This window comes from Epinephelus fuscoguttatus, linkage group LG8 (assembly GCF_011397635.1).
Source record: "Epinephelus fuscoguttatus linkage group LG8, E.fuscoguttatus.final_Chr_v1".
NCBI classification, from domain to species: Eukaryota; Metazoa; Chordata; class Actinopteri; order Perciformes; family Serranidae; genus Epinephelus; species Epinephelus fuscoguttatus.
Window position 1 is genome coordinate 12,511,187 of NC_064759.1, and position 22,873 is coordinate 12,534,059.

The 22,873-nt window shown below is 40.7% G+C and overlaps 1 protein-coding gene across 1 annotated transcript in view; it reads left to right on the forward strand.

The window, feature by feature from the left end:
• The window catches only part of adam22 (ADAM metallopeptidase domain 22), a 106,884-nt gene extending 84,123 nt beyond the window's left edge, over nt 1-22,761 (forward strand). Inside the window, exons 16-31 of the mRNA XM_049582812.1 lie at nt 1,280-1,351; nt 1,679-1,771; nt 3,573-3,653; nt 3,781-3,831; nt 3,916-3,979; nt 4,101-4,206; nt 4,302-4,421; nt 4,905-5,073; nt 5,969-6,080; nt 6,846-6,936; nt 8,560-8,613; nt 9,110-9,217; nt 11,941-12,041; nt 12,325-12,391; nt 18,802-18,925; nt 20,091-22,761. Coding sequence (XP_049438769.1) covers nt 1,280-1,351; nt 1,679-1,771; nt 3,573-3,653; nt 3,781-3,831; nt 3,916-3,979; nt 4,101-4,206; nt 4,302-4,421; nt 4,905-5,073; nt 5,969-6,080; nt 6,846-6,936; nt 8,560-8,613; nt 9,110-9,217; nt 11,941-12,041; nt 12,325-12,391; nt 18,802-18,925; nt 20,091-20,111 — 1,434 coding nt within the window. The 3' untranslated portion in view covers nt 20,112-22,761. The remainder of the gene's footprint in view (nt 1-1,279; nt 1,352-1,678; nt 1,772-3,572; nt 3,654-3,780; nt 3,832-3,915; nt 3,980-4,100; nt 4,207-4,301; nt 4,422-4,904; nt 5,074-5,968; nt 6,081-6,845; nt 6,937-8,559; nt 8,614-9,109; nt 9,218-11,940; nt 12,042-12,324; nt 12,392-18,801; nt 18,926-20,090) is intronic.
• The last annotated feature ends 112 nt before the right edge of the window (nt 22,762-22,873 follow it).

Sequence of the window (22,873 nt, forward strand, 5' to 3'; positions counted from 1 at the left end):
TCATATACACCAGAACATTAAAACCACTGACAGGTGAAGTGAATGGATCATCGCAGTCCTGGAAATCATGTGGATGCCACTTGACGCACTCCATCTATGCGCCCTCATGGCAACGCCACTCCCAACCACCTCAGCAGGACAATGCACCATGCCTCTCTACAAAAACTGCTCAGGAATGGCCTGAGGAACATAAAAAGAGCTCCAGGCATCAACCTGGCCTCCAAATTCCATCCATCCATTTTCATCTGCTTATCCAATCCTGGGCCAGCAGGTCAAACAAAGCATTCCAGACGTCCCTCTCCCCAGCAACACTTTCCAGCTCCTCCTGGGGGACCCCAAGGCATTCCCAGACCAGATGAAATATGTAATCCTTCCAGTGTGTTCTGGGTCTGCCCGGGGCCTCCTACCAGTGGGACGTGCCCAGGAGGCATCTGAATCAGATGCCCGATCTACCTCAACTGACCCCTTTCGATGCTAAGGAGCAAGGGCTCTACTCCGAGCTCCCTCCAGATGTCCAAGCTCCTCCCCCATCTCTAAGGCTGAGCCCAGCCACCCCACGGAGGAAACTGATTGCTGTCGCTTGTATCCGTGACCTCATTCTTTCGGTCACTACCCAGAGCTCATGACCAAAGGTGAGGGTTGGGACGTAGATGGACCTGTGAATCAAATGCTTTGCCTTCTGGCTTAGCTCCCTCTTCAACATGACAGACTGGCGCAGCGCCTGCATCACTGCAGAAGCGGCACCAAATTCCCCAGATCCAAATTTGATCAAGCATCTGTGGGATGTGCCAGTACCCCAGAGCCAAGTCCAGTCCAGGGTGTGGCGTCCTTGGATTGGACTTGGCTCTGACCTGTCAAGGCATGGACACAGGACCTCTGGGGGTGTCCTGTGGTTTCTGGCACCAGAGTGCTGGCAGCAGATCCTTTGAGTCCTGTGGGTTGTCAGGCAGGGTGCTGGCTCCTGTAAATGCTTGATCGGCTTTGGATCTGGGGAATTTGAAGGCCAGGTTGCTGCTTTGAGATCTTCGTCCGGTTCCTCCAGCCATTCCTAAGCAGTTTTTGCATTGTGGCATGGTGCATTGTCCTTCTGAGGGGGCTACTGCCATCAAGAAATGCCATTGCTAGAACCCAAGGTTTCCCAGCAGATCATTGCATTATAATGAAATGATCGATGTTATTCACTTCATCTGACAGTGGTTTTAATGTTGTGGCTGATCAGTCTATATATGTTTGTCTCCTCAGTAGTTTGAATACTCATTCTGCCCTTTTCTCCCCTCAGCTGTTGGACCCTCCGGTGTGTGGAAATGGGTTTGTGGAGCCAGGAGAGGAGTGTGACTGTGGCAGCCCAGCGGTAAGACTCAGTACTGTAGATGGATGCTAATTCAGAGATGTACATTCATAAAGGGTTAATCATCCAAGGTCAAAGTAGTGGGCTAATTACCTGACAACAAAACCATCCGCTGTGTCGGACTAATAAGCGGTAATTTAAACTAATGAAGTAACACCATTGGAGAAAACAAAGTGCTGCATAATGCATGATCACAGTCTGTCCTGAGAGAGACCTCGGTTTAAACAGATTATGCAGCATGATTGGATGATGTAATACATGAAACGACTTGCATCAAATCGAAGGATGACAACTGAGAGCAGTTTCTGTTTTTGTCCATCTGTCCTTTAGGAGTGTGCCAAAGAGGGGGAGGCCTGCTGTAACAAGTGCACCCTGACCCAAGGCTCCAAGTGTAGCAACGGACTCTGCTGCAAGAGCTGCCAGGTACACAACGGGACACTCCTTTGATCTTCTGCGTGGGTGTTGTTGTTCTGGGTAAAACGGTACCACACTGAGCAGAAACATATATGAAACACGTTTATTTTTGCTCCCATTTTTTGTGAGTTGAAACAACAGATCAAAGACTTTTTTTTGCACACAAAAGCCTGTTTGTCTCACATTTTGTGTACAAATTTGTTAAAATATGTGAACATGAGTACTTCACCTTTGCCAAGATAATTTTTCCTTTGTAGATGGATAGATCCTTTACTGTCAGTCACTGTATGCTATACAACAAAACTTTGTTGGAGCGATCCAGTCAGGAGCATATAAATGTTTACACATGCACCAACGCACACTCGCTCATCACATCATTCTCATGATCTCATCGTAGTACACTATAGTCTCTGAAGTCTGTTCACAGCTCTGGGGAAAAAGCTGTTACATAGCATGTTTGTGTGTGTGATGGGGTTTTCAGTCTGCCCAAGGGAAGGGTGATGAAGAGGGGGTGTGCAGGGTGCGAGGGGTCCTTATGTTTGTTCCCTGTGTGAGAAGATGGCCTGAGTGGATGTCACAAAGGTCTGAGGCACTCACCACTGATCATGACTAGGGCTACACATATACATTTGTTAAGACAGCACTTCTCTTCAGTACTAGAAACCATCAAAGATTAGCATGGACGATGGACTGCTGTCAGGTCAAGACCCTGGTGAGGACGACGAGCATACAGATGAGCTTCCCTGAGATGGTTTCTGACAGTTTGTGAAAAATTCCTCAGTTGTGCAAACCAATTATTGCATCAGCTGTTCAGGTGGCTGGATTCAGACGATCTCACGGGTGAAGACACTGGATGTGGAGGTCCTGGGCTGGTGTGGTTGCACGTGGTCTGTGGTTGTTGGTCATAAGGTTGGTTGGATGTACTGCCAAGTTCTCTGGAAATAGCATTAGAGATGGCTTATGGTATTAAAATGAATATTCAGTTCTTCTCTGTTGGACATTCCTGTAGTCAGCTAGCGAAATCTATGTGTCATGTGACAAAACAGCATGTTTCAGAGTGGCCTTTTATTGTGACCATCCCAAGGCACACTTGTGTATAATGATGCAGCATCACATGCCACAATGGCAAGGTGGATGGATTATCTTGGCAAAATACTCATTAACATGGATTTTAACTCTTTCTTTTTTTTTTACCAAATATGAGAGCAATAGGTCTTTTGTGTGCACAGAAAAAGTTTAAGTTATTTTATCTCATGTAAAGACTGTACTTGTAAAGAACTGGAGCAAAAACAAAAGTGTTGCAATTATATTTTTGTTCACTGTAACCACTCATGGCATGAAGCTGAAGGAGTGCCTACTGTAAAGATGATGTATGTTTTGGTCTTTAAAATCCAGTTCCACTTGGATTTACTTTAATTGTATATGTCTCTGGTTCTGAAGCCTTGCTCACAGTTACAGTAGAGATGCTGCTGTAAAATCTGAGACCAACTAGAACAAGTGACAATATGTTTCAGCTTCTTTTTCTTGAACGTACTAAACCAAAAATGTCCTCTATGATCTTTCTGTTCACCAGGCTACTAATGAGAGGTCACGACGGCCTTTTAAACCTCCCAAAATGAATGAATAAATGAATATTGTTAAGGTGTTGACAAGGTGTTCAGCCTTGTCATAGTTGGACTAATGGTAGAGAGAGGGTGCCTGGAGACACAGACTGTGCAGAGGTTTGATAATTCCCGATTAAGCCCCCGTTCCTCTGACGCTCAGCCTAATTACAACCACTCCGTGTGATCTTTATCGTATGCTGCTACAGATGGAGTTCATGGGAGTTGTGTGCAGAGATGCAGTGAACGACTGCGACATCCCAGAAAACTGCACAGGCAACTCCAGCCAGGTGAGCCTCAGCTTCCATCAGTTTTCTGCAACCAAAACTATAAGCTTAAAAAGAGCATCACAGGATGTGCACGACTCATAAAGAGCATCACTGTATCTCTGAGGTTTTCTTTTTGTTTTTTTTGCAGTGTCCACCAAATGTGCACAAGATGGACGGCTACACATGTGAAAAGGACCAGGTGAGATATTGAGGTATTTTACTTTTCCTGAAAGACTTAACTGCTGCCGGGCAACGTTTTTTGACTCCGTATGTCTCTCTACAGGGTCGCTGCTTTAATGGAAGATGCAAAACCAAAGACAGACAGTGCAAGTACATTTGGGGAGAGAGTAAGTGTGCAAATCACGTTTGTATTGACAAATCTGCAGAAGACCACATGCACCTCTAAACAAAACCTTTGCTAGAGATAAGCTGCAGATCCTAATGTTCAACGTGTTGTGTCTTAATCAGAGGCAACAGCGGCCGACAAGTTCTGTTACGAGAAGTTAAACATCGAAGGGACAGAGAAAGGCAACTGTGGGAAGGACAAGGACACCTGGATCCAGTGTAACAAACAGTGAGCGAGTCCTTTCTGACACTGAACCCTGTGCAGTTCTGTTACTGTCTCATTTTTTACTCCTCATGATGTTTGGTTTCATCTTTGTATTTCAGGGATGTTCACTGTGGGTACCTGCTGTGCTCCAACATCTCACCTGCCCCGCGACTGGGAGAGCTGCAGGGAGGGCTGACCTCCTTCTCAGTGGCCCGACACAGTGCTTCTCTTGACTGCAGGTACACATCATTGAGGAAAAAAAAAAACACTTCCTAAAATACTCAACACCCAAACCAACAGCCCAAAAAAGACTGTTGGTGATGTGTCTTTTATCTCTGGCCTAGTTTTGTTCCCTGGTTTGGTATCTCCAGCTGTTAAACATACTGTGCACAGCTGTGTGAAGGCAATATTTACTATTCAACCAAAAGCAGTGGGGTAATTTACAGAGGGGGACGCACTTTTTCAGAAGGCAGTATTGGGCAGGCTGTGATTTAGCCAACCAGTGTTTCCAGCAGCTTTTTAGCGACCTGTCACTGTTTCTCCCAGCAGAGAAAAGCAGTTGTTCCTTACTGAGAGAAAGCTGCTTTTCCTGTCTGAACTTTGCCAACAAAATCACATATTTTAAGCCAAAATATGATTTTCTCCTACCCATAAGGTGAGGAGAAGATCCTGGACGTAACATTAAGTGCTGTGTGAGTGACTCAAGTATATTTGTTGTTCAGCGGCGCTCATGTGCTGATTGACGGAGACACTGACCTGGGATACGTCGAGGATGGGACGGCCTGCGGGACAGACCGCATCTGTTTCAATCACAAATGTCTCCCCGTCCAACAGTTCAACTTCAGCACCTGCCCCGGGACCACTGACAAGAGTGTCTGCTCTGGACATGGGGTACACACACACACACACACACACACACACACACAGTGAACACACACACATTCAGATACAAGTGTATGATTATTCAAGCCATTCAGCCCCAGACTCTCTTCATGTGAATGCAAGTCATGTGTGCTTTTGTACTTTATTATTAAAAGTATTCGTATTAGGAAGCTCCAAATGGTTTATGAGGTTCTTTTATTTGTTTTTTTGACAAACAAACCTGTCTTAGAGATATGCAATGAAACTGTCTGACTATGAAGTTGAAAAATATTGTTGCTTTATAGGCTACACAGTTCAAAACATCAGCATTACTCCCTAAAACCTCCAGCTAGGTCTCTTGATGAATATATAATAGGTTATCCCATTAACCAATTTTGCATCCGTCTTAACCTGACTTGCGTCTTTTCCTTCTGTCTCAGCCCCTCCCATTGGGGATGCAGGGAGAGACACAAGGAAACCGTGTGAGGAGATAGGAAAGTAGGAAATGTGTTTTTAGAAAAATGGGACGTTACTCTGAAGTGTCACATGAAGTTACGTCTGTTTCTGATGTCAGCGGCGGTGGATCACAGCTGGATCAGCTTTGCATCTGTATTTATCTGTATTCATTCATATTCTGATTGTAAATTCCTTATTTAATAAACCAAAATATGATTCTAGTGTCTTTGAGACACTGGAAATTATTTATTCGGCTAAATTATTCAGAGAGAATTGAAATTATGTAACTGAAATCAAACACAACACCCAGAATACTGAGTGTTGTTGAGAATACATTGATACTGGACTTATCTTTGCTATTTAGAACAACAGCAGAGGTTCAGTGTTTTAGTTTGTGATTAAAAACAAAAAAAAAAACAGTGATGCGTCAGGGCTAAAATAATTTTGTAATTCTGTGTTTGTGCTGTAGGTGTGCAGTAGTGAGCTCAAGTGTGTGTGTTACCTGGGCTGGGCAGGAGAGGACTGTAACTCCACGAATCCTCTCAGTTATCTCGTGGTCGGACCCACTGCCTCAGTTTCAGGTGAGAGGTGTTAACGCTCTCGCTATTTGCTGCCTCGATCCATAACCTCTCCTCATCTCACATTGTCTGAACCTTTTCTCTGTGCATACTTCTCTGCTTTACGTACATCTCAACTCTTTCCACCCCACTTCATCTCTTTCTTTTTAACCCCTCCACCTTCACAGATCCCATACACAAAAATTATGTTGAAGCTTTTCTTTGCTTTTTTATTTTTTATTTTTAGCTTCTGTGTTGGTTTCATGTCTGCTCATTAAAACCAGCTGCATTTGTATTCACTGAACCATGCATGTCATTCTTTTTGTTTGTCATTATTTTCACACTCATTCTTTGTCGACAGGCTGATGTCTTTGACGGAGTGACTTGAGGTCAGATTTGAGTTCCTTTTCATTGTGTTTGTCCCGTCTTTGTCATTTCCTGGTCCTCCTCTTCCTCTCTCAACCCACCTCCAGCTTCACCTCGGTTGGTTCATTCTGACCATTACTGAGTTAAGAAACAGTTTGTAATGTTGTCCTAAATGGGAACTGACTGCACATGTACATTCCCATCAGAGTAGTGCTGAGGGGTGACAGCAGTTTGTTGTTCTCAGTTTTGTCCCCCGTGTTCTCCTTTTACACTCCTCCTGCTAAGTGTACTGTGTTTTTGTGTTCTGCTGCAGTGTTTTGTGGTTTGTGTATCCCCCTGTGTCCACATGATCCAGGAAACAAGAGACACACATTCAATTAACGCACATTGGGCTCCCCACTCTCCTCTCTCCCTCTGTCTCAGGTATCACCAGTACCAACATCATCATCGGGGCCATCACAGGCTCCATCCTCTTCCTCGCCCTCATACTGGCTGTTACAGCCTGGTGTTACAAGTGAGTGTCCCTGCAGCCCGCATGTGTGATGTTTTATACCAGTGGTTCCCAATCTGGAGGTCGGGTCCCCAACTAGGGGTTGCTGGGAGAAATTCTTACAGGATAGGAAATAAAAACAAGGGTATTTCTGCCACACACAAGTTTGTTCAGTTTTTCAGCCTTTCCTCATCTTTTTTTTTTGTGTATTACGTAAGAATTTAAATTTAAAATTTAATTTTTTCTAAAAATCATTCAAACAAAACAAGAAAACAAGGACGGGGTCACAAGTACTGTAGCAATGTTTCATTTTGAGAGGCCGCTTTCCCACGCTCAATGAATTTATGAAAATGTTATGAAATTAAAAAAAAAATGGAAATAGTTTGGACTTAACAGAATGTTTGGGAAAACTTTTGAATATGCATTGTTTTGGCTATTGTTTAAACTATGTTCATAGAAATAGTAACGTTAAGTGAAATTATTGTAAGGCAGCAATACTTGTGCAGCTCGAGTCCAAGACAAATTTCCCTACGGGGACAATAAAGTATATTGTATTGAATTGAATTGTATCGCACCGTATCGTATCATAGTTTATCTTATCAAGTGGTGTCGTATCATATCATGATGCATCATTCCAATAATATCGTATCGCATCATATTGTGTTGTATCGTACTGATCTTATTGCATTGTATCATGTCGTATTGTATTGTCATATCATGTTGCATCATACCTATAATATTGTATCATATTGTATTGCATCGTATCGCACCATATCGCATTGTATGGTATGGTATCGTGTCATGTGGTGTCGTATCATATCATCATGCATCATTCCAATCATATTGTATCGTATCATGTCATATTGAATCCCACCGTATCACATCATATCGTATTGCATCGTGTCATATCATGTCTCATCATAACGATAATATTGTTTCGTATTGTATTGCATCGTATCGTACCATGTAGTATCGTATCATTAATCCATTTTATTTTCTTTTGTTACTAATTTAATATGTAGGTCTGTGCTGCATAACCATTGAAATGTCACTAGTGTCACGTATCACATGACTGGCTTCTCCAGCTAATTGGCAGCAGGAATGTCCAACAAACAAGTAAAGTTAGCAAGTGCTAGCACTTTGCTTATCTGCAAATGCCTGTGAAGTGCATGTTTAATAATGTATGACAATTATAACACATGACTCAAGAGAGAGGCAGATCCTAACTGCGCTGGATGTAGGCTCTGCACCAAAATGTTTAACGTTATTGGCAACATGGGGGAAGCGGCTTTGGTCAGCCATGCTAAAGGGAAAAAGCACTAAGACAACCGAAAGGCCAATAAACAGACTGCCAGCATCGGCACGTAATGCTGTCAGTCTGTGTACTCTCTAATGCTGTCTTAAGGCATAACACACTGGAGTAAGAGCTTAATTTTGGCGCCCTGTGATCACTATATAGGCTACCTATTTTAAAGTACTTATATAGATTCATGCAAATGAGGAAAAATATGAAAATTCATTGTTAAAAATATGGGGGAGCCCTGGTGGGGTCACAAGTCCACAAGGCTGGGAATCACTGCTCCATATTATGAAATACATTTAATGAAAGTTATATTATTGTGGGACTGAGGATTCTTCTCTTCACAGGAGCTACAAGCAGAGACGCTATGTTGAGTCTGAAGTTCATCGAAGATTCTGCCGGTTTGCTCACTTCAACTTTATTTTTAATGTTCTGCATTGTGTTACATGACATTTATGTTTTTTGATGGTTTTAACATATGTGAAAAACCCTCAGTAATGTCATATTTATTTGCCACAGTGGTTTTAACTTTTGCATTAAACAAAGTCTGATGGTTGATAATGTAAATATATATAAAGTTTATGATCGCAACAGACCTGTTCCTCTTAGATTATCCTAAATCCAGTGCAAAAACTACGTTACAAATCAGCTGCAGGAAGAATTTATCCTTGTTTTTCCTGCAAAAAGACCAGTGGTTGACGAAATACTCAAATCCTTTATTTAAGTAAAAGTATAAAAACCACAGTGTTAATTTACTTTGTTTCAGTTGTACTTAAGTAAAAGTACATAAATATTATTGTCAACATGTACTTAAAGTATCAAAGTGAAAGAATAAATTATGTAAACAGTCCTTATTCCTGTGATTTTGTATGTGTAATAATTGTTCTGTATTTCCAGGCAAATGCCCCCAGGTGACTATGTAACAAAGCCTGGGGATGCAGACTCATTTTACAGTGACATGCCTCCAGGTGTCAGCACAAACTCAGGCTGCAGCTCCAAGAAGAGGTCAGCCTGCCTGTCGCACCTGCAGATTTGCACTCTGTCCTTCACTCCTTCCATCCCATCCATTTCTCAGAACATCTCACTGTTTGGCTTCAGGTGTGCCATCTCATCATCACTCATTCGCTGGCAAATGTGTGTGTGTGTGTGTGTGTGTGTGTGTGTGTTGTGTTCTCTAAATCACTGCTGTGTTCATGTCATGCTTTGTTAGTATCATGGCTTTCATTGTGTTTCTCTTCCTGCAAACTTTACGGCCTTTAACCAAAATGTTTTCAGAACTATGAACATTTTGCCGATGGGAGCTGAGAGGAAAATATCTCATCACTGCATTTCTCATATCATAGGGATGCGTATGAGTTCTCAAGTCCTCCATTCAGACGTTATTATTTGTCACTTTTAAATGGATGGTACGCCATGATGTAACCTATATCTATAAATGTCTGCACAGATCTATAGAGCAAAACATCCTCCCCAATATACTGATGAAAACTCAGCTACAAAAGGCAACCAGGCACCACCACACAAAATAATCTTTAGCGAATATAATCATAATCATAAATAATCTAAACACCTTGCAAATATTATTTTTTCTTCTGGTTATAGTATGACTCTGTGCCGCAGTTCTGTGTGTGGTTTGTCCAAGTGGCATTGCCGTACCCCAGCAGGAGGCATTGCTTGACTGCTGTCAGTGTCAGACACTGTACTGTCTCTCTTTAATCACTTTTTCATTACTGTGTAATGTATTAAAAAGTGAAGAACTAGAATGTAATAGTAAGTCATAAAAATAGTAATAAAAAAGTCATACTATATGTATGTATGTATATGTCATTAAAAAAATCATTAAAAATAAAAATGCCATTAAAAAGTCACAGTATAGAATGTCATAAAAAATCACTTAAAATAAAAATGTCATTAAAAGGTCATAATATATTAGGTCATAAAAATCATTCATAGTCATTAAAAAGTCATTGTAAAGTATGTCATAAAAATAGTGATTAAAAATTTAAAGGGCCAGTGTGTAATATTTGGCATGGTTAACTGTCAATCTGAATCTGAATCTGAATCTGAATATTCTACCCATTAATATGTTTATACAAGTGTATAATCGCTATAAAATAAAATTCGTTTGGTTTTATATATATATATACAGTGCAGGCCAAAAGTTTGAACACACCTTCTCATTCAATGCATTTTCTTTATTTTCATGACTATTTACATTGTAGATTCTCACTGAAGGCATCAAAACTATGACTGAACACATGTGGAGTTATGTACTTAACAAAAAAAGGTGAAATAACTGAAAACATGTTTTATATTCTAGTTTCTTCAAAATAGCCACCCTTTGCTCTGATTACTGCTTTGCACACTCTTGGCATTCTCTCCATGAGCTTCAAGAGGTAGTCACCTGAAATGGTTTTCCAACAGTCTTGAAGGAGTTCCCAGAGGTGTTTAGCACTTGTTGGCCCCTTTGCCTTCACTCTGCGGTCCAGCTCACCCCAAACCATCTCAATTGGGTTCAGGTCCAGTGACTGTGGAGGCCAGGTCATGAATGTATTGAATGTCATTAAAAATAAAATGTCATTAAAAGGTGATAATATATTACGTCATTAAAAATCATTAAAAATAAAAGTCATTAAAAAATTCATAGTATAGTATGTCATAAAAAGTCACTAAAATAAAAGTTATAGTATAGTATGTCATAAAAATAGTGATTAAAAATTAAAAAAGTCATAGTATTATATGTTATTAAAAGTCATTAAAATGAAAGAGTCATTTTATAGTATGTCATAAAAATAGTAATAAAAAAGTCATACTATAGAAGGTCATAAAAAATCATTTAAAATAAAAATGTCATTAAACAGTCACAGTAGTATGTCAATAAAGAGTCACTAAAATAAAAAAGTCATTGTAAAATAAGTCATAAAATAGCGAATAAAAATTAAAAAAAAATCATACTATAGTATGTCATTAAAAAAGTCATTGAAAATTAATTACATTAAAAAAGTCATAGTATGGTATGTCATAAAAAGTAATTAAAATAAAAGACTCATTAAAAAAGTCATAGTATAGTATTTAATAAAAAAGTAATTAAAAAGTATAATGATATAGTTTGTCATGAAAAAGTCATTGTGTGTGCACTTTTCCTGGGCAGATCCTCAATGATATGCTGGCATCTAAAAACTTTGAGAACCCCCGTTTTAAGACTTTTGTTTCAAAATGCTCTAAAATGGTCAGTTTAGCTGTTTAATTTATAAAAAGTTCTCCTGGGGGGAATTTCCCTCACAGCCCCCTGGAGTGTTGGGTTGGAGAAGGTGCAGATTGAAAATGGTCTCCACCAGTGATAAAAAAAATAGGTCATTACGGCCCTGATTGACCGGGCGTAAAAGTGATGTTTATAAGTATTGCAACAATAAACAAAATGAATGTGTAATGTTGGCTAATCTCTATCTCTCCATTTTGGACTCCATTTATTAGAGCACTGTAATATGTAAATTTATTAAAGTGCCCATCCCTAATCATGTCACATTCAGCTGCCATGATATTGTTTCACAGCTCATAATGTTGCCATCTGCTGCGATGGTGTCTTCATATTCCGCCTTTCCCTCGTCTCCACTAACGCAACAGGAGCAGAACAGCGTGTAGTGATTTGTTGCAGCTTGGGGAGAACGATGTTGTGCTGATGATTATCTGTCCATGCTGTGTGTGTGTGTGTGTGTGTGTGTGTGTAGATCTAATGGCCTATCCCACTCATGGAGCGAGAGAATCCCAGATGCCAAACACATCTCTGACATCTGTGAAAATGGGCGACCGAGGAGCAACTCGTGGCAAGGTGATGCACAAACCCGCACCCGTACACACAGGAAGAGGAAACAGTGGTGCTGCTGCGGCACTGAATTTACCAGTGTCTCACAAATAAATGCAGGAGAAAGTCTTGATCGTTATCATGAATTTATCTACAACTTTTTTTAACCGCTGGAGTGTTGCCTTTTTCTTGAATTTGGGGAAACAAACGCATCACAGTTCAACTCAAAACAGCACCACCAGTAAATATTCTCCATGTCACAGTATACTCTTGTATTTAAAGTGTGTTTTCATGTTCTGTTTCTGTCCAGGAAATCTGAGCGGTAATCGTAAGAAACTGAAAGGAAAGAAGTTCCGCGCTCGCTCCAACTCCACAGAGTAAGTTCTCTTCTGGCTACTTGGTCATGTCGTGAGGTTAATGAACAGTGTACATGGGATGTGCAGATAAGGAGATGCTCTAGTGGACATAGACTGGAGGAGGGAAGGAAGGGAGGAGTTATGCTTTATTTTGTACCTTTTATGTCGACAAATGCCATGAAAAGACCAAAACAAACCTCCTACCTCCTAATCATCAATAATAAACAAAGGCAAAGTGTCTCATAAAACAGCTGGGCACTGTAGTTTTTGGCAAGTGTTCCTCAAACAGGGCAAACAGTGTATTTGTTGGCAACTATTTTCACCCATGGATTAACACACGTTGGGTGCACTCAAGAGCATTCACAGCATTGACAGGAATAAACTACAGTGTAAGGGTTGACAAAATTATTGATACTTAGATGCTTTTTATGATACCTCGTGTTTAAAACGATATGATCTCCATAGATTATGCATTCAATCGTGTGGATAGCACTAAAGCTATAAAAAAAATCAGATTTTATGGCATTCTCTCCATCAATGAACCCACCACATGGCCGGAGGTGTGGGTTCAGTGACCTTCTCTGCACCAGCACTGTGTGTGTGTTGTTAATAAAAAATAAAAATTTAAAAATCTTGTTTTTTTGCATCGATTTGTACAGATTTGTATTGACAGTATTTAGTTGTTTTTTTTTATGTTAGTATTGCATTGAATTTTGGTATCATGGCAACCCCATTACAGTGCCTGTGTTTGCCCAGTGCAGCAATGAGGCACATTTATACATTTTTTAAAAAGAACAGTTCATACATGTTTTTCCTCTTACCTGTAGTGATGTTTATCAGTCTAGATTGTTTTGGCTTGAGTTGCTGAGTGTTAGAGATATCAGCTGTAGAGATGTCTGCCTTATCTCCAATATAATGGAACTAGATGACACTCGGCTTGTGGTGCTCAAAGCACCAAAAACATACACTTGAAAAACTCAACAGCAATGTCTCTTTCCAGAAATCATGACCTGGTTACTCAAGATCATCCACAGACCTTGTTGTGAGCATGGAGGAGCTATTTTATTTAAACTGAAGTAACCCTGCCAACAGTGTCACAGCGCAGAAGGAAGCGTGCATCTACTCATGTATTAGAGGCTCGTGCTTTCTATAGCGCAAGATATAAATAGTGATGGGGTCCTCCTTGGCTGAGCTGTAACGTTAGCTCGCTCAGTGCTAGGTGAGCTAGCAGTAGATGCACGCTTCCTTCTGCGCTGTGATACGGTTCGCAGGTGTAGATTGGTAGAAAGAAAATAATTCCTACATAAAACTTCTCTCAACAAGGTCTGTGGATTATCTTGAGTTACCGAGTCATGATTTCTGGAAAGAGACATTGCTGTTGAGTTTTTCACATTTATTTTTTTGGCGCTTTGAGGACCACAAACCGAGTACCATCTAGTTCCATTATATTTGAGAGAAAGCAGACATCGCCAGGGCCGATATCTGCAACTCACACCAAATCAACCTAGACTGATAAATGGCACTACATGTAAGAGGGAAAATATGTATTTTTAATTTTGGGGTGGACTGTCCTTTTAAAAGTATCTGAACACCAGTGAAGGTCAATAGTACAAAGAAACAAGTGATATCAGGACACACAAACAGTTTATTCTAGTGGGATCAATTTATATTTGGTTTTGGTCTTTTCATTAGATTTGTTGATGATAAGAAATTAGTATCCTTCTGTTAAAGCTTTAGTGTAGCTATTAAAACAATTCACACAACTCTGGAAAGAAAGCTCTCCTCAAATTTTGCATCAGAGATAAAAGAGGTACAAAGAGCCTCACAAGCCAGTCAAGTCACAGACCATGCAGTCAAGTTATCTCAGTGTGAACTCGCTGCTCTTGTCTGGCTTGTGAGGCTGCATTAAACCTCTGAGTCCTTTAAACTTAACTCACCTCTTACCTGTGAATAAAGTGTTTGCATATATGCTCGTTGACTGTGAATGAACAGTGTGCATCGGCTGCCTCCCAGCCTGGCGTGTTGGTCTGTTTGTCTGTGGGTTTGAAGGTCTTGGCATTAAACTGTCTGCAGTGCACCTGTTCTCATAGCGAGCATGAGACTGACTGCTAACTGCTTGGAATGACGTGACATGTAACCAATATGCAACTGAGCCTGTAACACACGACACAGTTGTTTGTGATTTCCATGGTGCCGTTTTCATCTGAAACCACACACAGGTCTGTCCGCCATCTTCTCACCATTTTCTCAATTGCATCTTGGTGTTTGTTCAGGATATCTTTGCTCTGCTCTGCTTTCCTAAAAATATTTCCTCTTCCTCTCTCTCCCCCCCAACACTCGCTTATTTCTGGGAATTTTTCTGTCCTTTTTCAATTTCTTTTCCCTCCTTCCTTTTTCTCTCTTCTCCCCCTCCTTGTGTTGTGTCCATCACCCCCTCCTCCCCCTCCCACAGGTATTTAACCCCTCGCTTCAAAACAGAGTTTTATGATGTAACTAAATGGGTAGAAGATGTGAATAGAAACACTCAAGGACCTTACCTTAGGTATTACCTCAGACCATGTCCTGTACCCCACACGCTTGTCTAAAATCCCCCTCACTTTTGGTTTGATTTGTGGCTTGGTCAAGGGAAGTAGCAACTAGCTCCAATCTGGACGTTTAAAAGTAATATCTCAGAGAGAGTGTTATCTACAGCTGGCATGTTGTGTAGTTTCTCAAAGGGGTTGCTGCTGAGTATTAAAAAAAGTTTTTCTGCTTTACATTATAATATATCCTATTTTATGTCATCCTTCCTTTTAGTTTGAGTGAAGACATTTGTTTCTTTTTGATCAGCTGCTCTTTACTTTGCAGATTTTTTATTTTCATTCTGCAAAAAGAATAATGGCTCTTACTGCCTGTGCTAGTGTGACAGTTCTAACACAGTCATGTTATTCCTAATTTCTCCTTATTCCCTTCTTTGCTTCTCCCCCTCAGTCTCTTGTTCCCTCTGCATGTTGCGTGTTGTTCTGTCAGTAAGTGTCTGTGTGTCCGCGCTGCCTCTCCCCCAGTGACCTCACGTGCCTTCGCATCAGTGTGATGTCAGTGCAGAGCCAAACATTTCGGGCGCTGCGCTGACATCATCACTGTGCTGCTGTGATGAACTGTAGGCCACCACTCTGATCCAAGTGTCCAAGGTCTATAGATAATCACAAGCCACAAGGTTTCCCTGACAAGGAAGCTCATGGGCGCCCTGGCTCTGTAGAGCGCCGGTCCCATGTCATCGACAGTTTCTTCCCTTCTATGAGATAAACGCCACCAAATAGTCAACGAGCACTGTAATCTATAGACCTTCACTGTGTCCAGGAGCACAGTCCTGCCCTTCTCCCTGTTAGTACATCTGCTGGAGGACAAAGGAGTGGAGACATGTGGAGGGTTACATCAGGGAGCTCTGGTTCCAGAAGTAAAACTAAAGACTAATTTTTCGCACAGACTTAGTGACATAACTGACTAATTACCATCAAGTAAATCAGCACAAAGACCTTCTGATGAAATCATCTGCTTAGAATATATATATATATATATATATATATATATATATATATATATATATATACATATATTAACTCTTTAAAACCTGGAGTGATATAACTTTTCTTGTGCTGCTGTCAGAGGCCTTTCGCAGGTATTTAAACCTTTGAACCTGAGCAAATTGGTGTGATTTCTTTCAAAAACATGGGAGAAATAAGCAGCTTGGTAAGAAATGTCATAAAAATTGCAAAACATGAACAAAAAATTTAGAAAATTATTTTAAAAATTATTTAAAAAAAAGATTTAGAAAATTATTTTTAAAAAAGAAAAAAGCTAGTAAAAACTATATTTCTGATTATTATTTTATTATTACATTTTAAAATTACGTTGCAGAATTATTATAATTTTTAACTTTTCATTTTTTTCTCTCTTAATTTTCTCTTTTAACTAATTTCTCAGTATTTTGGGTGTGGGGGCCATTTCTTCTGTTATACCTCATTGCCTTCTTTCCATGTTTCTAAAATAAATCAAGCCAATCTGCTCAGGTTTCAAAGGGTTAATCTAAAAAAAAGTCACAGGTAGAGCACAAGACTGGGCACAAATCTCTTCACAAGAATACTGCATTAAGTAAACAGCCAATCAGCAATCTTAAAATCCTGCTGCTAATGGCAGCAGTTGCAGTAGGGATTGAGCCTTGTAGAATTCAGCAGTATGATCAGTTCAGACTTCTTTGTTGCTGTTTTTATGTTGATAGTTACAGCAGTAACAGCATTTTATTATTATACTTTTAACTTTATTTAAAGATATACTTTGCAGGATTTTCTTAAAAAGCAGTGTATAGACTCATACTGACATAATCCTTCTCAATTATCACTTATGACCCACTAGAAGTGTGTAGCGGTGTGTTTTTCTTCAGAGACTCTGCCCTCTGCCTGTATTTTCTTATTTTCTTTTTATTGTCTGTGCTCTGGATGTTTATGGGTGTGTAACCCTACAGCGCTCATGCGAGGTTGGGGATTTATACAAAGGTAGCGACCAGGTGCCAGACCATAAGCAGGACACATCCAAGAAACAGAGTGCTTAAAAAAGGACATAGAGCTGGGGAACTGCCAGACGAGAGCTCATCTGGTGCTGGCTTTTACTTTCTCTGGTGTGCATGTTTACAAGCAGTAACCGATGATCCTGGTTAGTATACATTTAAGATTTTAACCTAACCTTTAACCTTTTAACTTTCTTGGTTCATTGCACTGATTCACCAGGTCAGATTCCTGTTCATTGTACATTTAGGGAATAAAGCAACTCTAATTCTGAGTCCAATATAACGTGCAACACACGTAAAAACCTTCCATTAAAGGTTTATTTTCGCAGAGTTTTCTTATTTGAAAAAAAAAGGAACTAGAAAGAGGGAAAGCTGTTTGTTGTAAAGATTGTATTTTCCTATGTATAACAGGGGTGGAATGTAACTAAGTACATTGACTCAACTCAGGTACTACACTTTAATACAGGTCTAAGGAGCTTGTGCTTTACTTGAGTATTTCCATTTTTTTCAGCTTTGTACCTCTACTCCTCTACTGTATGTCTCAAAGAAAAATATTGTACTTTTTACTCCTCTGCATCTATGAAACATAGTTGCTAGTTACTTTACTGATTCAGATTATTAATACAAAATATAAACCCATCAATAGATGATGAGATATTGCTATGGATTAAACTACCCCGCACTATATAAAGTCATTTAAATAAATATAATTAAATAATATAAACATATTATTCTGAAATGGGCCATTCTGCACAATAAGAACTTATGCTTCTGGTATATTAAGTATAATCTGATGCTAATACTTTCATATTTTTACTTAAATAAGATTTTGAATGAATGACTTTCTTATTTCTACACTGTCGTGTTGTTACTACTTTTACTTAAGTAAAATATCTGAGGACTTCTTCCACTGCTGATGTGTAGCAAATTAAGGATTGTTTGTGATTGATCAAGTCAGGTGTAAAAAATTACTTGAGTTTACTAATAGAGACATGCTAATCTAATAACAAGACCAACAGTCTGCAGCCTCACCAGTGGCAATATGAAACTATACTTTGACACGGCGATGCTTTGAGCTAGATGCTAAAGTCAGCATGCTTGCAATGGCTGCAGTTTTAGAAATAGTTATCAAATATGAGATTTCATTAGAAAAGTACATCTGGAGCCAGCGGCCCACCCACTCCCTCCACTACTTTGACCAGTCCAGGTATTTCTGACCACCAATCACAGTGATATAAACAAGCTACTGTACTGTACATGGGGCAGGCTCTCTGTGGCTGTTTCACTGGACAGGAGTTCTTCCTCTGACTTTCTCAGTCTGTTCTCACCCAGCTCCGGTCTGGTCTGCTGTCCCAGTCACCTCACCACACTCACTGCCCCCAGCATTCCTCATTTAAACACACACACTGATCTAACTGTTCAGGACTACACACTGGCTCCGCAGAAGTTACCTTTAGCAGCATGTGTTTCTTAACAGTGGCTAAAGGTGACTTCCTGCAGACGGTTTGTGTGTCTGATGATGAAGAGAAAGTAATGCTGTGGCAGAATGAGTTGCAGGAAACTATGACTATGCCCACACCGCAGCTGGGACCCGTGTACTGCTGTGTGCAGAGGTTGCCCCTAAAAGCTTATGTATGTTTTTTAAGAGATTACATGACCTGCCTGTCGCTGTGCTTTTGGTGAACGGCAACAAGAGCTTTTAAGATCAACCTCTCTCTGTAGGAGGGTGAATCATTAGAGCAGCTCAAGATGACTGTTGCCCAAAGTCACAGATCTAACATTAGCTCCTGAATCTCGCCTCAGTTACCCATCTGTGTCTTTGGCCAACTTAATCCTAAACCAACGTAAGAGGCAATATTTTAATAATGTCACTTCCTCTTTTCCTCAGGACACTATCCCCTGCCAAGTCTCCCACTTCCTCTACTGGATCTATTGCATCCAGCAGGAGATACCCGTACCCCATGCCCCCGCTCCCCGATGACCAGAGGAAAGCAAACAGGCAGAGCGCCAGGGCAAGTATCAGGAACACATTACATCATGTATAGGTCCAGTGTGTAGGGTTTAGGGGGATATATTGGCAGAAATTGAATATAAGAAGTATTTTTTCTCTAGTGTATAATCACCTGAAATAGGGATTGCTTTGTTTTATGTTACCTCAGAATAAGCCGTACATCTACAAAGGGAGCGGGTGCTCATCTATAAAGTCCACCGTGTTGCACCAACCTGTTTCTACAGTAGCCTAGAATGGACAAACCAAACACTAACTCGAGATAGGACCATTCGTGTTTTGTGCCGGCCACTGTAATTAGCAGCCCCTCCACACAAGCCAAACAGCTTTGGAAAAAAAAGATTTTTGATATGAAACTGCTTTATTTATTATTTTTATCGGTTTAAATCTCTGGGTCCATTTATTGCAACGAGGGGGAGACCTCTGCAGACAATTTGGCTCCTGGCAAAAAAATCCTGAATGTCTAGATCATTAGTTATCAGAGAAAAAAGGTGAGCACACATTATTAGGTGCTAGGCTAGCAGCTCATCCGAGCCAAAAAGCATCGGAGTAACACTGATTTGTAACACGAAATTTAAATTTCCCAGTTTAAATCACCTGGGGTCTCATTTATAAACATTTCATATGCACAAAACGAGGCCTGAAAGAGGCGTACGCCACTTCCCAAGCGAAAGTTGTGATCTTAAAAACCATGCATACGAACATTTTGGAGACAGGAAATTGGCGACGCAGATGGTGAGGTTGAAGCCTGATTGTAGAAATTGTCGAATATTTCTTTGTGCATGAAATTTTTTCTCCGTACATACATTTTTAGTACAGCTCCTACATACCTTTTAATAAATGAGACGCCTGGTCCATTTGTTTTGGAGGTGAAGAGGCCTCTGCAGATAATTCTGCTCCTGGTAAAAACCTCCTTAATGATGAATAATGTAGGAATTCTAACCAGGAGAACCTGACTGCAATGACGGCATTGCTCCATCTTTTGTTTCTGCGTTTATTGTTTTGATTGAGAGACCCCATGGTGGTAGAAAATTACATGCTGTATGTTGAAGACAGAACCAATATAATGTAAATAGGAGGTGATGCGACTGACAAACAGTGAACTCATGTTAAAATGTCTTTCCTTTAATCATCTCTTCCCTTGTTCTCTCCTCTTTTCTTCTCCTCAGCTGTGGGAGACTTCAATATAACAGCCTCCTTACCCACTCTGTGAAAGACCTCGAGGAACTACACTTGTCTCTCCTTTTCTATGAATGAAAAACACAAAAATGAAACAAAATTGACTCTAAGCGATTTAAGAGAAACAGAGAGAGAGCCCCCCCCCCACTGGAGTGGAAATAGGCAAAGGCGTGTGTGAGTAAGTGTGTACAAGCATCTCCGAGGCCGTCTCTCCAGGCGGCGTCATTCAGTGGATCTCTACAAGACGATGCGGATCGCCAGCGGAGAAACCAGCTCCACATCCACTCCAGACCAGCTGGAGCTCAGACTGAGCTGTTCCTGTCTGCTCAGGCCGCATCTATGGGACTGGGACCCCCCCCACCCCCACCCCACCCCACCCCACTCCGACCCCTCCTTACCTGTCCCAAACCCTTAAACCTCAACACATCCTCCTTTAGCTCGGCTCTTGTCACTTCAATGCCACTGCCCCCCCAAAGAGTTGTTTGGAGCTCCTCTGTTAATGGAGCAGCAGAGCCAGGAGCAGGTCATCGCATCACACTGCATCTCTGGACTTGCTGGATCATTTTGACGCACGTGAATCACTGTATGCATGAGACAACCCTGTTTATCATCAACCTCCTCCTACAGAAAAGACGAGAAGAACAGCGGTCTGATGTGAGAGGAAAGCATGCGAGGGGGGCAGTGATTTTATACCTTCTGTAGGCTTAAAACGCTTCCTCTCCACTATAGGTAACCCATATTGTATCACCAGTTATAGCCCATAACCCATGACATGGACCCCACCTGACCCCGCCCTGCTCTTCCTCGCCTCGGTTTGTTTGTGCGTGTGTAAATATGTACAGTAAAAAATACACACAGAGTATGTTTTTGCTTTTATTTTGAAAGAGACTGAGATGTCTCTTCCTGCTGTGTTGTGTTGTAGACAGAAGCGGATCTCTGTAGATAAGAGGGCCCCGCACTGGTTCTTCTGTCTGTGTTTCTATTTTTCGTCCTCTCCTTTTTTTTTCTTCCTCCCTCTGGCTTTTTCCTGTGTGACTGTGACCTCTATAGCTTTCTCCATCCACAGCAGAATGTAAAAGTGTTTTTATATTATCTTGGCACTGGTTTTCATCCATCTCTGGGAGAAACACACAGACATCCAGTAATGACTGAGGAAGTATTGATGAAGTTGTTGATGGTGGCACATTAGGAGTGTTGTTGGAAGTGGCTGTTGATGAGTATTACTTAGGAACATTTAATTAGTTTTATGTGCCATTTCCTGAGTGAAATGGATGCGACGTGTTTGGTGTAGTTATAGCCACTTTTCACTCCTGGGGTTTTTCTTTCTTTGAAATTTCCTGTCGATGACGTTATGATGTTTTTCCCCTGATTCTACATTTGAGCCAAGTGTGCTCGTGTTTTCACGATGTGGCAGCACATGAAGTCGCTCAGATGAATGCGAGAATAAGACGTGCAGTTGACGGCCTGACTTGGGCGAGGAATCTGGAAGCTGTGATTGAAATGTGCATTTTGGGTTTAGCTGTGATGATTGAGATATTTAGCCTTGTAAATGATTAACTATGCTGTACAGTGCTTGCTGTTTGAGCTTGTGGAGACCAACAGCATGACAGTTCTATAATCAAATTAAGTTATTTCTCTGGTAGGCTGTTTGTGAGACCATCATGGGAAACGAGCATGTCACTGAAAAACTTTTTGCCTCATTGCCTATTTGCTGTTGTCTAAATGGGTTTGTGTACCACAGACTGTCAGCAGAGTCGAGACAATTCATGGCAGGAAGTCGCAGGGTTTAAAAACGACTGAGAACAGATTTTCTTTTGTGCTGATGTCATGCCAGTGTAGCTATTTAAAGGGACAGTTCACCCCCAAATCAAAAACAAATTTTTCCTCTCACATGTACTGCTGTTGATCAGTCTAGATTGTTTTGGTGTGAGTTGTCGAGTGTTGAAGATATCAACCTTCTTCCCAATATAATGGAACCAGATGACACTTGGCTTGTGGTGCTCAAAGCGCCAAAAAATACATTTGAAAAACTCAACAGCAATGTCTCGTCCCAGAAATCATGACCTGGTTACTCAAGATAATCCACAGACCTTTCAGTTTCATGTAGGAACTATTGTCTTATCACCGCATAGAAGGAGGTGTGCATCTACTCATGAATGAGAGGCTCGTTCTCGTGACAGCATGAGATGCAAACAATGCTATCCTCCTAAGCTGAGCTGTTATGTTTGCTAGCTCATTGGTGCTATGTGAGCTAGCAGTAGATGCACGCTTCCTTCTGTGTAGTGATACAGTTGGGAGGTGTAGCTCGGTAGTAAGAAAATAGTTCCCACATGAAACTGCTCACAACAATGTCTGATTTCTGGAGAGAGACATTGCTGTTGAGAAGGGCTGCCCCCCTTAAAGTTGGAGATTCGAAACATCTGTCAGAGACCCCTCATTCAACAGAGATTAATTTAAGTCCAGCATATTTTCACACTGTGTCTGGCTTTTGTTTGGTATCTAGTTTGGGCAAAAATATCACACATTTCTGATCCAATGTTAGTGTAGTTGTTTACTATATTACGTGAATATCACTGTCACACTGTCACCCTGAACATCCCGCTGAACCCTGTTTCAACTCTCAAACTCTATATGTAAAAAAAAAAAAAAAAAAAAAAAGAACAAATTGTCGAATATTTGTATTGAACGGCAAGAGTTTAAAAAAAAAATATTGGCACACCACAAGCTGAGTTCCATTATATTCAAGAGAAGGCAGATATGGGGCACCCATTAG